At 39.6% G+C, this 16,362-nt stretch overlaps 2 protein-coding genes across 4 annotated transcripts in view; one reads left to right on the top strand and one right to left on the bottom strand.

Moving 5' to 3' along the window:
* Nucleotides 1-336: 336 nt before the first annotated feature.
* Nucleotides 337-3,818, bottom strand: c16h2orf50 (chromosome 16 C2orf50 homolog). Its single transcript, XM_042388725.1, has 3 exons — nucleotides 3,431-3,818; nucleotides 2,328-2,367; nucleotides 337-1,657 (listed from the first exon to the last, which is right to left on the bottom strand). The coding sequence occupies exons 1-3, from the start codon at nucleotides 3,652-3,654 to the stop codon at nucleotides 1,460-1,462; spliced, it is 462 nt and encodes a 153-aa protein (XP_042244659.1). The 5' UTR covers nucleotides 3,655-3,818; the 3' UTR covers nucleotides 337-1,459.
* A 1,301-nt stretch (nucleotides 3,819-5,119) lies between these two features.
* The window catches only part of LOC121880689 (CAP-Gly domain-containing linker protein 4-like), a 38,487-nt gene continuing 27,244 nt past the window's right edge, over nucleotides 5,120-16,362 (top strand). For 2 of the 3 annotated variants that reach the window (XM_042388131.1, XM_042388132.1), the window contains exons 1-6: nucleotides 5,120-5,231; nucleotides 8,872-9,018; nucleotides 10,052-10,191; nucleotides 10,780-10,873; nucleotides 13,260-13,421; nucleotides 15,402-15,520. In XM_042388131.1, the coding sequence (XP_042244065.1) occupies nucleotides 8,892-9,018; nucleotides 10,052-10,191; nucleotides 10,780-10,873; nucleotides 13,260-13,421; nucleotides 15,402-15,520 (642 nt within the window). In that variant the 5' untranslated portion in view covers nucleotides 5,120-5,231; nucleotides 8,872-8,891. Of the gene's footprint in view, nucleotides 5,232-8,871; nucleotides 9,019-10,051; nucleotides 10,192-10,779; nucleotides 10,874-13,259; nucleotides 13,422-15,401; nucleotides 15,521-16,362 lie in introns of those variants that run through there. The other variant, XM_042388133.1, reaches the window with a different exon arrangement.

The following is a 16,362-nucleotide window of genomic DNA, read 5'->3' on the forward strand; positions in this document are numbered from 1 at the left end:
TTGAACACAAGTTAGACCAAAGCTTTTTGAAAGAATCTCTATAGAAAACTGATGTTTGTGAGTCTGCGCTTCAACATTACTTGAAATGACAGAAGAAAGTCACATGGTGGAGAGTATCACTCTGATATACAGACTGTGCTATGAGCAAACACCACCTGGGTTCATTCCAAATTTCGCCTCGTACTGTTAATATAAATAGCTTCATACTATTTGGTGTGGGTTTACAGTACAGATGAAAGCTTTGGTATCAGTTACAACTTCAGACATAAGATCAATCCAGTACACCCAGACTTTATATGCAAAACCTTTATTCCAATCAGATATTGACTGTATATTGACTGATATTGATTATGATGCAACATCCAGATCATAAAACCATCTTAAGATAAGTTTTTCAAATTTTCTGGGGACCAACATTTTTTTATTCAAATTTAGACAAAGGAGCAGTGATTTATAACAACATGAAATTACAATACACCAAATGCAATACAAAAGGACAGTATAAAAACCTGAGATATGACATGCTGCCGTTCACATAAAGTGCAGGTGGTTAAAAAGAAGAAAAAAAAGCTCCACCATCATCAAAATCACAAAAAATGAAATTAATATAATTCCATGGATCCACCATGGAAAATGGCTTAAAGATCCTGGAAAACATGTAACAGCTATTTTAGGCATTTTAAAATAATAAAATAATGAAATAAAACACCACCAATTTAACACAAAAATACAGTTTGTTCTAATAGCATCAGTAAGTAAAATTCTTACATGGTAAATTCTTATCATAGAGCTGTTAAAATGTATCTTATGTTGTTTTTTTCTTTATTATGAATTTACATGAGTATTTGTTCAAGCATACAGCTACTCTATGCCTGCTTTTAAGCTTTTAGTGTTGAGTCCCTGCAACACTATTTATGTACACAAGCCTTTGACAGAGAAACATAGTAGTGATTCAACCTTTCACTCATCCAGATTTAACCAGGTATCGTGTTAGATTATCAAGTATACCTGGCAGAGCTCGGATGACATGAATGTGATCTGCCTGTTTATTCCTTTCTCGTCTGTCTTTATAGCTGAGCAAATGCCTCTAAGTTTTGTAGTTGCTGTATGTAACATACTTTGCTGTAAAAAGCATCCATAAAGTAAAATATGACCAATGAATGAAATTAGCAAATGTAGGACAGCAAACATCATTTTCTCATTACTCCTGACTGCTCCCCTGATATGGCTTCTAAGTAGATGTCTGTATTTTACTTTAAATTCATCCGTTATCATGACAAAAAACTAAAAAGAAAAACACAGCATCAAATCTAAACTTAGCTATATGGCTAGTACCACACCATGCCAAACCCAATGGAGCCCTATGAGGACAGTCCTGTCCAAGCTTCAATGAGTCCAGGTTAAAGAAAGACCTGATGTGCGGCGGTGCAAATGTAAAACGACTTGTCTCCAGAGCCGTCTAGTAGGGCAGCATCTCTGGATCCTGCTTACGCTTGCGATGGCCTGCAGACCAGAGGAGCAGCCTGTCCAGTTTGACCAGTTCACTCCCCAGCGGAGTGGACAATCTGCTCCCAAACATCTGGTTGGTGGTGTTTGGTACACGGTCAGAGAAGAGCGACACGTAGCTGGGTAAAGGCTCCTTTGACTTCAGTTGCCCCTACATACACACAGGGGCACAGTCAGATATGTGCTGGCAACGGTCAACAATCTAATGGCTTGTTGATGAAGCTGAAATTATATTCAATGGGGAAAAATAAGGCTTAAGGCCACCACTAACTTAGTTATCCTTTAATAAATTACCACATAAGATACTTTTTACAATACCGTCAGCAACACTGATAGTCTACAGAATGCTATAGATGGTTACTTCAGGTTGATGAACTATTATAAAGGATTTACTGGGAGTGACAGTGTGAAAGCTACAGCATCAAACATACCGTATTGCTGATATTTGAAAAGTTCCCATTATTGGTCATTTTGTATTGTCAGAAAGTTAAATATTGTATTGCGCAGTGCTGAGAATGTCATCTAGGATAATGACATTTCTCATGTTTTCAGTGTATTATTGAGCATGGATGACAGGCTGCTGCAATAAATATTTAGGCACATACATTTGAATATTCAGAGTTCAGAGTTTTCTGCACTGGGAAAGGTGTTCGGGTATAGTTAAACTGCACTGAATAATCTCATTTTAAAGCAATTCTATTTCAAAAAGGAATCATAAAAGCATTTATGCAATTCACACACACACACACACACACACACACACACACACACACACACACACACACACACACACACACACACACACACACACACACTCTTACCATCTGATCATAGTTCCTGAGAAAGTTCCAGTTCTTCTCCCTGTGGATCAGAATGTATTGGATAAGTGTTTATCAACTACAATCACCTGCCACAACTTCAACTGACTTCAAGATTTTAGTTTGTACCAACAGAAATAAAATCATGTCAGTCTTGTCCAGTAGTGGAAGAAGTACTCAGATCCTTTACTTAAGTAAAAGTACCAATACAACAATGTAAAAATACTCCATTACAAGTAAAAGTCCTGCATGAAAAAATGCTACTCAAGAAAAAATACATAAGTATTATCAGCTTGATGTAGTTAAAGTATTGCAGTAAACTGACTGATATATTATTATATATGACATCATTAGATTATTAATACTGAAGCATCAGTGTTAGAGCAGCATGTTACTGTTGTAGCTGCTGGAGGTGGAGCTAGTTTACACTACTTTATATACAGTTGACTAGTTTAGTCCAGTGGTTCCCAACCTAGTGGTCGGGCCCCTCCAAAGGGTCACCAGATAAATCTGAGGGGTCAAGAGATGATTGATGGGAGAGGAAAGAAGAAAAAACAAAAAGTTCTGATACACAAATCTGTTTTCAGTTTTTGGACTTTTTCTCTAATCTTTGATTTTTGGTGAAATATTGGATCATTTGAACATTTATTGAGAAGAAACCATGTGTGAAGTTTAGAGGGAAAAATCACTATTTGGTGGCGCTGTTAACAACTCATAGACATGTGAAATGTGACCCCGACTACACACTGCTTTTTGTAAGACGTTAAAAGACAAAGAGGTTGGAAACCACTGGTTTCATCTTTAACAATGTGTTGTATTTTAAAAACTTGTTATATTATCCATTGTGTCAAATCTTCCAAATAAATGTAGCCTAGTGGAATAGAAAGTGCAATATTTCCCGCTGAAATGTAGTGGAGTAGAAGTATAAAGTAGCATCACATGGAAATACTCAAGTAAAGTACAAGTAACTCAAAATTGTACTTATGTACAGTACTTGAGTAAATGTACTTTCCACCACTGGTCCGGTCAAACCAGACTTGTTGTGATGATTTGGCTTACAGAGCTAATAGTTTTGATTTTCTATAGTGTCATAGCCTCCTCCTCACCATTCCCGGACTCCTCTCCTCTCACTCCACACCGACTCTTTCCACACTTGGTCCTGTTTAACGGTGTCACTCCTGTCTGGATTGTGCGCCGCGGACACCGCGTCTCCTTTAGCGTAGCGACTTTTGTCCGCAGGTGGCTGCGTTGATATCGGCCTGGTCTCACTGGATCGTTGCGGTAACCGGTAGCCTGCAGAGGATACACGTCTAACATTGTTCAGATCCATTCTGGTGGCTCTATGAAAAAGAAATGCAAATATTCCACTTGTAAAATTGAGCAGAGGTCAGTTTTTTGCGTAATAACGAACAAAATCGCCGTTCATGCGCAAGTGAACAGAATGTACGGATCAAATCACTGCCAGTACTCAGGCCGTTTTGTTTACGTTTCCATGGAAACCGTGTTCAGGCAATTATAATGTCTTCACCAGCTGAGGGCAACTAACATGAACAGGACAGATTTAATAGCTACATCACCAAACATAGCGACTGAGAAACAGGTGTATAAATGGATGGGCTAAAACTCAAAATCAAGAGAATTTAAAAATGCACTACAAATCGAAACAAAGGTTTGTGCATGTTACATACATTAGGCCTAATTGTGACCTGTTATTTGCGTAATTGCTGATACCATATTGTTCCTACTGTCAATTATTTTTTTCTTAATTTCTGTCAAAATTTCATAATTTGAATAAAGATCAGTTTTCACCTCCTACAACCACTTAAAATATTTAACAGCTTTTCCTCCTTTATCATTCATGCTGACACACACATATTCCTGCAGTGCATAACCAGTGACAGGTGTGACAGGGAAAGGATGAATGGCTCTGACTGCTACAGGAGCAGAGACCATAGTGTCAACCAGCAAAGGGCAAGGTCTCAGACAGGCAGGCACAAGTGTAAGGGCTCTTCAGGTTCAATAAACACCAGCCTCCACCACTCTCACTGAATGTGACCTTTCTGACATGGACATGACAAATGACCAGCATCCCATGCTGCTGCCCCGGGGAAGTTACCATCTGCAAAATATTGGAAATGCTGCCTTCCTGCCACTGTTTTTATTCATATATGTTGGCATTTGTGGGAGCAAATGCCAAGACACATTCTTTGTATGCTTGCATACTTGGCTAATAAACAGACTTTGATTCTGATTCTGTGTGTAGACTTTACAGTGAAGTTGGAGACATCTTGTGTACAGCAATTAAACTTCTGAAATGAAATATATTTAAAGATTTATATATGAAATTTTTAATGAGGAAGAAGGAGTAGATGTAATTTTAGGAATTTCTAAACAGGAATTTGACTTTTTTTTTATATCAGACACAAAAGATTATTCAAAGTAGGGTGATTTACATACATCTTAAAACACGTCTGGGGGGGATCTTTAAGTAAGCACAAATGTTTTCCCTTTTTTTAAAAATAAAATGCATAGGCCTATTTCAGAAATTATTATTACTATCCTCACCCTTTTGTACCTAACGTTTCAGGGGCAGGCCTACTGACTAATATTTGTGTTAATGTTTAAAGGGCAGGCCTATGGACCCTTATTTATACATAAAATTTAAAGAGCAGGCCTACAGACTTATTTGTACCCAGTGCTTCAAGGGCAGGACTACAGGATGTGAATGTTGTGGTTTTGTTACATTTATTTTGAACACCGGAAGTTACAATATCTGCTTTTATTCTGAAATTTGACCGGATTTACCTTAGCTATGTAGCATTCAGTGAAATTGGCGGAAATTAAATCCTCCTCTAGCTTTCTAATTATTTTCCTCATGAGAGAATTGAAACGAGCAGCAAGGTCAAGGTAAAGCTTACTATTATTTTTCTTAATGTGCCGTTAGCTACCTGTTTTTATTAGGCCGTTTATTTCTATTCGTGGTCGCAACGTGTATTTTAATCAGCTAGAAGGCTTGGCCCAATATTTGTGCTAGATAACATTACCTCTGAGGAGCTAGCGTGAGTGAACATGAGAGAGAGGGCACTTTTATCTTTCTTGGCAACTTTTTTCCACAGTGCATGTGCATAAATCAGTGGCTGTTAAGTGCCTATATTTACTAGATATGGACAAAAAGAAATACGATATACTGTAGCTGTCATTAAGACAGAACCGGCATTTTTACATATGCTAGCCGGCTAACCGTTTACTGTCAGCTATCTAGGTTAAATAGCAGTGATGTTCACAGCCAAAGTTAATAGTTAAATCAGTAAAATGAGTGTTTAGACATCTGATAAGTTCACATACTTATTGAGCTGTAATATTTAAAGTAGTTAACGCTATGCTGAAGTTGCACCGTCACAAAGTGGACAAGTAGCACAAGATAGATTATCAAACAACTCTGTTATATTATTTCTATGGAGCAATATAAGAGTAGGTATTTGTGAATAACTTCTATAAGAGGCGTTTAACTGTAAAATAGTGGGATGCACACAGGTGTTTTCAATGATTCTGAATGATTAGCCCTCTCCTCAAGTTGGGTGGCGCTATGCTGGGAATGACAGGATGTAACCAATCTACATGTATTGATGAAAATGATAAAGGTGTCTAATCAGGCCAGATAAGTGAAAACACCTGTGTTGGTGGAACATAGATGTGTATTTCTAACAAGGGCCTTCACATAATCTTGATTTCAGCATTCTCTTACTGTATTGTATTTTTTATTGTATCATAATGAATTATAACGGTAAGATTTTTGTGTGTACTTCCGCAATCGGAACATTGTTGTTATAATGATGTGTTAAGCCAGTAATTAATAGATTCACATGTACTGGAGGTCGGCAAAACAGCTATCTGGGATAAGTAGTCCTAAAGCAACGGGGTCCAGAATGTTATGAGTGTGAAATATGTCAGAGTACTGTGTTGTCATTAGCTGTGAGGATGCGAGCAGGATGACATCACTGGCCTAACAAACAAGGAGAGGCTTATTGGAAAAACTAGGCCATTGTCCCGACTCCCACTGCAAAGTCCTAATCTCTAGATGGCCAGTCATTGACCTCAGAGAGGCATAAGCAACTTGTCATCATACTCTGTACGAGTAGCAGCAGGACAGTGAGTGCTGAGCTACTGATTTTTAAATGACCATTTATATTCTCTGTTAAACAGAGATGACTTCAGGAATTAGAAATAATACAGTCTAGTTAATGCTTGTATTTTTCCATAGCTGTGTCTTTTCTGTAGTGTCAAACACAATAATATTTAATTGCATGCACCGACCAGGTATTTCCCATTTTTCCATATAGAAATGGAACAATGCGTTGCCTCCTCTAATTTTGTAACATCCTCCTGCAGTCTTCTGTTCTGCAAGGGAAGCTGGAAAACACCTACTGAGTGCATGTACTGCTGAGCGTGGTGTTCAGTAAGCTCTCAGTTTAAAGCTGGGTAATGACCGTCGGCTCCTGATTAGCCTGATTAACAGACATTTTATTTTACAAACTTTACAGTGCTATGTGCTGGACACATGGGACCATAAAAACTTGCACTGGATTTCAGTTGAAAGTTGTCTGTATTGATTTAATTGAGATGGAGATGAGAAGTTTCACTGTTTGTCTCGTACCAGTAAAGGGCTGCCTGTCACACAGCAGTTTTATGTAATAGCTTATGGAGCCTTAACCAGTAAGGTGATCCTCAGTCTGGCATTACATTAAACAGAAGGGTTAACTGAGGCCAATATTTAAAACATGAGGTGTTCTGCACAAAAATTGCAATGTGTGAAGTAGTCATCCCTAATTGGCTAAAATAAATGAATAAACAGGCCATGTGATTTTATAAAAAATGATATAGTGTTGAATTTCTGTGGATTTATAACATGAAAGGGTTGTATCGTCACATGCAAAATAAGCAAATCATCAATTTTCTCTGACTAAAAAGTGCCCAGCATTAATCACAGTATGTTGTCAGAAATTTGAATGTGAGTTCAGAAGTACGACAGGCCTTTATGAAACAAGACATTTTGACATGTCACAGCAGGAAAAACACGGGTGTAAACAAAATAATTAATGCTGACTGGATTCCATTAGCTGCTTCTGGATCATTTGCATGCTGGCTCACTGTCAAACTGTCATTGCAGTCGGACACTTGAGTAGAACGGAGCCCTCGTTGATGTTATTAATAACACCTGTGCTCTTCCTACTGTTAAATTCAAAGTCAAATTGTCAGCTGTGAAAAAGGTCTATTGTTTGCCCCGTTGCTCTTTTCTCTTTTCTTGCAGCACATTCTGCAAATATGCATAGTTCTGTCGGAGGCTATTTATGACACTTAACCTAGAATAGAGAAAAAAAAAAAAATTTCCAGAGAGGTCACATGTGAGGCTCAGCTACACCTCTCTCTTCCCGGAGCTGTTAGGGAATCAGCGTCTTGCCTATCGGCGCTAGCAGGGCGGATGCTCGCTGTGAAGGGGAATCAGACCCGAGCCGTCACAGTGAAGGACAGGCCTCCTCCTAATCACAGCCGCCACTTTGCTGCCCTTTTTACGCTGTGTTTGTTTGCACTGTCACCCTGCAGCCACATTTTCTGCATTGTGGTTCTTATGGTTGACCAGATGAGGTGGCGGCAGGGTCAGCAGTGCACACGGCTGGAAAGTGAGAGTGACATTCCGCCCGGGGAGAGTCAGACGCGACAACACCATGCTTTGAAAGTGCGCAGGCCGTAAATAGCCACCGGACCTGGGAGTCAGGGGATCAACAGGGTATAGTCGGAGACGTAGGGTGTGTTATTGGAGATTGAGGAGGGGACAGGCTGTGTGCTCGGGAGTTATTTTGGGGAATCGGCTTGGTTAGATGTTCCTCTAGATCCAGTTTGTGTCTCTTGATTTTAGCTTAGCTGGATTGGGAGACTCTCATGGAGATCAACAAGAAAGAGGATAAAGGAGATAATGACAGTGAGTGTTGGTTGTTTGGGAAGATTTTAGGCTCAGTGTTGCCTTCCCAGCAGTAGGCCTGTGTTTGTGCTTCTAGTTCAACCTCTTATGTTTCTTATCCTGCTCCTCATCTTCCTGTTTCCTTGTACAGTGTGTTTTAAGATCACGCTAGTAGTTTAGCATACATATTCACCATAAACCTAACTTTGTTTTTAAAGTCTTCTGAAGGAAAACTAATAACATCACTCAAGCTTCCCATTCAGATTTCCTCAGTCTGTGATCCTTAGGCCTACATACAGTATATCTCAGATTATCTTGTTGGTTTGACCGTTTACTGTAGATGTGTTTTTTCACCTATAGGTATTGTGATAATTTACTGCATATATTTTTTTTTGTGCATATGCAATCTTCAGAGTAACATACAGTACTAGGCCCAAACTGAGAAGCTCACTGTTTTTATCTGGATGGTGCCAGATCACCTGAAAGCTTCAGTGAAGTCACGTCTCCTCATTAAACAAGTGTAGTTCTCACTGCTTTATTTAGATTAGACCTACTTGTGGTCTCAGAATAGGACTTCTAATATTGTTGCAGCCTCAGGCCCTGAGGGGGAGATGACAAAGGAGGATGTTTCACAGCCTGTCGAGGGGGACACTGTCCTGGGCTGCCACACTAGAGTCTCTTCCCATCAGCGGCCGGTTATCCACCAGGTGGCCTCTGCACCCATGCCCAGTGATTGTGGTGAGGACACACACACACACACACACACACACACACACACACACACACACACACACACTCATGCACACATTCAGTACATACACACAGTGATGTATGTGTCACAGGCTAGTTAATATACTCACTACAGAACTGAACAGACAGTGAAAAGGTTGGATATCACATGCTTACTGTTGTGTTTTTTAGTTGAAATAATAATCAGTTGATTACTGACAGTCTTGATAGTCGAGACAAATCAAGATTCAAGCTGTAACGATTATGTCTGAAATAATGATGATGATCCTGGTGGGACAAGAGATCGAAGTCCTGAACCCACACTCAGCGACTATGCTGACTGATGATACTAACTTTAGGTTGTCAAATATCTGTTTTTCATTATCACATCATTGCAGTATTTTCAATACAGTGAATAGCTCAACATTATGATTCACAACGGTCTCAAATAGCAGGTGAGAATGTTAGTTCCACTTTGTCTTCATATTAACTCATCTAGTCCAATGTGTTTGACAAAGTATACAATTGAACAGATGATTTTATTTTAGTGGAGTGTTACGATAATACAGTCAGCTTTTGGGTGGTCATTCATCAGCACAGAGGGCTCTTGAGTGGATTCCCCTCATATGTAATGCAGTCAGTAAAGCAAATGCAGAGGGTTTTGGTGCATGTTAAATCCTAAGTGTTGGTATTCACTGTGAAAGGCCAAGCCTATTTCTTTTCAGTCTCAGTCAGGCTTTCTAATGCTTCATTTGGTTCACAGCATGCCATCCACTGGCAATCTGATTTCATCCGCCCCTGCAAGCACAGCAAGGGCATTTCCCAAGATTAGTAATTTGATTGAATCGATTGAACAGTCTGCAAAAAGTTACTATACTGTATGTTTGTGCTGCAGAGTTTCACACATGCTCTCTTCACATGCATACACAGTACAGGAGAAAGGGGATCATAAAGCCTTGGATTCCTGCCTCTATTAATCAAGGTGAATTACGTTACAGTTAACATGTATTTCTGTTGTTTTTGTCCCTCCCACCACCTCCAGAATTCTCCTTCTTTGACCCCAGTGAGCCCCAGTGCAGGGAGGTTCTTCTAGATCCCAGCACGACCATACCAGAGCTGTTTGCTGTCCTCAGACAGTGGGTCCCCCAGGTCCAGAAGAACATCGACCTCATTGGCAATGAGGTGATGCCCTTCAGTATTTTTCACCGTTCACACGCTCTAATACACTTTAATTACATTGCTTTAGTGCAAACCCTTCTGTCTGTACTGTAGCGTAAAACTTAGAATTCACAAATGACTCATTGAATCATTCACAAATCAATGCAAAAAACACTGTAAGAAATAAACATTTCATACCAAAATATGTTAACTGAAAACACCAGAACACTTTAAAAAATATATTTTTGTTTGTTGGTGGAGGCCCTGTCAATCTCCCCCAAACCTCCTCTAACCAGAGTTACACAAAGTAGCTGCAATGCAGTAAATTGTGCAGGCAAGCACTTGTCTCAAGGGTAAAAGCAGGCGATTATTTTCTCTCTCCCTCACTTAATAACTACTACCCTTGAGAAATAAATGCCTTGTTTCCATGTCAGCCTGCACAACAATTCACGTCCAAATTTGAAGATGACTAGAGTTATGAGAGGCCCAGCGTGCTTGTCATTCATTCAATCAATTCCCCCTGAGTTTCACTTTATAGCCTATTATGTAATATTTCTGCACAGTGACACCACTGGTCCTTAGTGGCACACTGCATTTCTTGTCTTTGCACAGATCCTAAAGAGAGGCTGCGGTGTGAATGATCGAGATGGCCTGACAGATATGAGCCTACTGCACTACTGCTGCAAGGCCGGGGCCCCGGGCATCGGTTAGTGTTGACAGGGGTGTTGAATAAACACTCTCATCAGGGGCCTGTACTATGAAGCAGGATATGGGGTTAGTGAGGTAACTTCAGGTCCAACTCTGGGTTTCAGTCCTACGAAGGTGGTTCACTTCTTACCAGGGTACACTGCCATGGTAACTCATGCTGAAGTGCTAACCTGCTCCGGAGCAGGTTAACCTCAGAGGATCAGCTCACAACTTGTCAACACCCCGACCACTGACTAATCAGATCACTGGAAAAAAAGACTCATCATTCCTACAGGATCCCAACATGGACAAAAGTTCTGAGTTTACAATAAAGTGACAAGTAGAAAAGAGCTATATATATTTTTATAGGTCAGTGGAAACATTTTATTGTTGCAGGCTTTCCATTTCCACTCTGGTTTTAAAACAGAGATTGTTTACAACACAATGATTTTAGCTGCATTTTAATGGTATAAAGTTTATTGATCCCCAGAGTGACAGCTGATAGTGTGGATGATTTTACACTCTGATTGCATCATGTTGCTTAGAATAACATGAGACATCTGTGTGATGATAATTGGAAATAAAAACAAAATATTGTTTTTATTATGAAAATAAACCACACACTGTTAATTGGTCACCAGTCATTAACTACTTTTCTACTCTTTGTTTCAGTAGCAGAAACATGGCATTACTTTTAAGTTTTTTTTATGTGACGTATTCAGAATGGTTTCTTTATCATCATACCTAGTGAATAGCAAAAAATACTCTATACTTAAAGGTGCACTGTGTAGGATTTAGTGGCATCTAGTGGTGAGGTTGCAGATTGACACCAACTGAATACCTTCCCCTCACCCTCCCCTTCCAAGTGTGTAAGAGAGCCTGCAGTGGCCTCGAAACTCGAGAAAAACATGTAATGCCCTCTCTAGAGCCAGGTTTGTCTGTTCTAGGATATTGTAGAAACATGGTGGTGCAACATGGCGGCCTCTGTGGAAGAGGACCCGCTCCCTATGTAGTTACAAATGGCTCATTCTAAGTGAATGAATACAATGATTCTTATTTTCAGGTGAGTATACTCTAATGAAACCGTACTTATGAATATTATATTCTATTTCTGCCAAGTTTGTTCCGCTAGGTGCCACTAAATTCTACACACTGCACCTTAAAGTCATATATAATGATCCCTACATGTATTTTAAGTCTTATTAACCTACTTTTAATATTTGGAAATTAATTTTAGTGTTTCTACATCTAATTCTGTTGTATGATTACAGGCTCGTTTTAATTTCTCGTTTACATGACTTTTTGCTGTACCTAACAGAAGTTTTTAGCAGGTACTTATTATTACCGTTTCATCTCATATATGAAGTACTTCATTCATGGTTCTGATGATGTTGCTCGTTATTAACGACCCCACCTCTTTGAACTTTGAACTCTCTCATGAACGCGCCTGTAGCTGGAAAGCCCAGAGTTGACTGAACTCGTTGATAGCAGCTTCGTAGTACTGGTTGTCTGGACGGCCAATATTAGGCTCAGTGAAGCCAGATTATGAAAAGATATCCTGGGTATGTTGAACTTGCTTCATAGTACAGGCCCCAGGACTGTAAAAGTGTACGCACATCTACTCTATCTTGTTTGTGTGTTATATTATGAATGTAATACTGTATGACTCAGTAAGCACTGCTATTCATTATTACTACTCCTCAAACACAGTCTCTATAGCTGACATGAGCTGCTTTCACATATGAACTCCAGAAAATGTCTGGAGAATTATGTCCAGACATGGTCCGGAGTTGCCCTTTCACACATATAGCACACAACAGGAGATTGTCTGTGTCAGATGCATTCTCACCTACTGGAAATTCTCCATTTGGTTGAGGCGAGGGGTTACACCTGGGTAGAGCGTGCAGGAGGCAGGACATAATGTCAGGCAAAACGTACACTGTGGTTGTAATTCAGAAGTTTTAAACTTTTCACCAGAAACAAAACTGCTTTTATTTTATGAGAAATCACAGGAAGTCCTCTCTCCCATCAGCGCTACCTTCATAGCGGAGCATTCAGGCCTAGCCAAAACAACGCAGCTTAGCTGGCCCGCTGTGTTTATCCAGCTACAGCTGTATGATAGAAATGTCATCAACACTCCCACTAGCTCTAAGAGTACGTATTCCAATTCACACATTGGCTCAATCAGACATTACATGGACGTTATACTAGGGAGCAAGCAGGGTAAGGTCCATTTAATGTCCGGTCCGACTGATTCGGACATTTGCATTGACACATACAGCTCCTCCGGGTAATGTCCGGATAACTTCAGGGTTGCAGTGCATGTGTGTAGGGAGCTATACTGTCTGTTGCTACACCCCCTCCCAACACACGTGCTGTACCCATATCGCTCCTCTGCTCCTCAGGTGATGCAGAAACAGCAGCCAGTTTTGCCCACCAGCTTCTTGCACTGGGTGCTGATCCTAACCTTCGCTCACGCTGGACTAACATGAGGGCCCTGCACTACGCTGCTTACTTCGATGTGCCCCAGCTTATCCGGGTGGTGTTGCAGGCCTCCCAGCCTGGAGGTAAGAGCAGTGCTGCAGACAAAGAACAGAAGGGGAAGGTTGCACAGTAAACATTTTTATTTTCATTTTCCGTGGTAAGTTACACTGTCCTTGCATCTTAAGTGGAAGGGACTAAGACGCAAAGAAAAGACGCTTGTGAGAGAAACATGGATGCAATTAAGGGAATTGGCATGTAGCCTTGGACAGTGGCAGAAGGAGTTTACTGCAGATTGATTGCATTGCATTTGATTATCACTCATTTCACATGAGCATGGAGTCTAATTTATAAAAATCTCTACTGAGCAGATCAACCTTTTTGATGTTGCTGGATATAGATGCCTTGAAGAACAATAGGAGAAGCATTGTACACTGCAGTGTGTACTTGAAGATGGTCCCTGACCCAAAGCTTTCCTCAGTAAATGAATATTGCACAGACTGGAGTGTGTGGATGCTTCTCCTATTATTACACACATGTATGGACGAATTACCACACAGCATATAGAACTGTTTAGGTATTTTTGTTGAAGCACAAGCCTAATGTTTAAAGATTTTAGTAGGCAGTTTCACATAAATTGATCATATTTTGGTAAACTGCTCAGGTAAAATTTTGTTATAGATTATATTTTAAAGTGGTGTTTAATCCAGTCTTTTTATGTACATAGTTTACATAAAAATTAAGATCTAATTCTGTCTGCAGTCCAGGCTTGGTGAGCCTTACTGTGCCTGTGATGCAGCACATGATGTTCATCAACTGCCTGAAGCTTCTACAGCTTCTACAGATGCCATGTAGTATACAGCAACTACTAGAATAACTTGGTGACAATCCCATTTACAGTGTTTGTGAATATTGTAATTAATGATTAGAGGAATACATTTATTTTACCACTAAGAACATGATGAAATGATTTCCTTGTGGTTATGACTGACTGTGAAAACCAAAGTCTTACAAGACCAGTGTGTAAGATTTAGTGGCATCTAGTGGTGAGGTTGCAGATTGCAACCAAATGAGGAGAACCTCCGGTGGTATGAAACTCGAGAAAAACGTGAAAGGCCCTGTCTAGAGTCAGTGTTTGCTTTGTCTGTTCTGGGCTATTGTAGAAACATGGTAGGCTCCATGGAAGAGGACCTGCTCCCTATGTAGATATAAAGGGCTCATTCTAAGGTAGCAAAAACACAACAATTCTTATTTTCACGTGATTTTACAGTAATTAAAGCATAAGGAAGATTATATTCCAGTTCTGCCAATAGATCCACCTAAATCTTAAACACTGATCCTTTTAATTTTACAGGTGCAGCTTTGAAAGAAGTATTACCAAACTACACATTTTACTAGATCTCTGCCACAAATATAGAAATACAACACTGAACAAGAGGAGCTGATTACATTGTGAATGAGTGTTGTTGTAAACCGGTGAGACAGGGCAATCTCAGAGACCCAGGGTGATCACAGCATGCATAAATGAACATACTGAGAGACCAGAAAAATGGAGGCACTGCTGCACTGTTGTGGACCGTCTTTGGTTCTGATATGCGCTGCCAGATGCTGTAGCAATGACTCTGCAACAGACCTGGGGCCTGTTTCCAGATGTGGGTTTGCCGAGTTATCTGGATAACTGATGTCTTTTTACATTAGTCTGTGTTCTAGTTTTGAGGGGTTTCTGGGTTTTACTCGGCAAAGTTAAGATAACGCAGTAAAGTAAACTTCTTTAAGGTTAATCTATCAAGATCTTGTGTTCTGGTCCATTCATTATGCACCTTTTGAGATTTGGATCTTCAGGAAGCCCAACAACTCTGCTGTTGTGGTGGTTGAGTTGGTTTTGCATGCACCTGTTAATGTAGTAATATTTCCATAAATATGCAGATCCTTCCTCTGCAGGGGCAGGATTTCTGATTTTCTGGCTACTTAGCATAAATGATGGTGTCTTAATTTGTGGTAACTATTAATGAATTAAAATAATATAAGACAGTGTTGTGACCAATCTCTCCTGACTTTTTTTGTAGAGGTAGATGCAACCTGTAGTGATTTCGACTTCGGCACTGCCCTGCACATCGCGGCTTCCAACCTGTGCACATCGGCTGTGAAGTGTCTCTTGGAGCTGGGAGCCAACCCTGCTTTCAGAGTGAGTGATGTCCTTCTCCTACATACACTCACACACCAGCAGACATGCTAGTTGTCATACAAATTTGACAAATTTATATTCTTTCAACAAACAATTTCAAAATTTACATTAATCCAATGCTCTGATTTAGTTACAGACTGCTTTAGGTTTTTTGGTCTTGTCAACTGTAAGATATTCTAAGTAGTTGATATCAAGACAGAAATGTAACAAACATAAAATACAAAACCACCTTGGAATATCTTTTTTTTTTTTTTTTCCATCCTGACAACGATCTGTACTGAACATTCATGAGAGGAGGGAACTGCACATGAGAGCAAATGAGCATTTCGTAATTTTAAAAAAGCAAAACAGAATATCACAACACATGATCACACTGAATTACTCCATACTTTGATTGTATACTTCTCAAATATGAAAATAAATTGTTCTTTTACCTTGAGCCGCATTATCAATGCATTTCAGTTCAATAAAGTGTTTTCAGTTTGCTTTGGTTTATTGATTGCTTGTGTGACTCATGCTTTATTATAGATATATCTCACTGTTGTGTTCATATATGTCTACCTATATCTATAAAAGGTAATAAAATACTGTGCTAAGATCTTGAGCTGCTAATGATTATTTGAATTTGAATTAATGGTTATTACTCTTTTTTTTTAATTGATAAACTGTTTAGTTTATAAACCAATCACAGTGTGCTGCTTTTTTTTTTGTACTGCATTACAAAGCACATTGATTTGATGGATTTTTTTTTTTTTTGCACTCAGTTGTTGTTTGGCATTGTCTGATTCAGCTGGCAGATAACACCTAAAAAAAAGCAGTTGCTCGGAATACAAATTTCTCCA

Source organism: Thunnus maccoyii, chromosome 16 (assembly GCF_910596095.1).
Source record: "Thunnus maccoyii chromosome 16, fThuMac1.1, whole genome shotgun sequence".
In the NCBI taxonomy this organism is placed as follows: Eukaryota; Metazoa; Chordata; class Actinopteri; order Scombriformes; family Scombridae; genus Thunnus; species Thunnus maccoyii.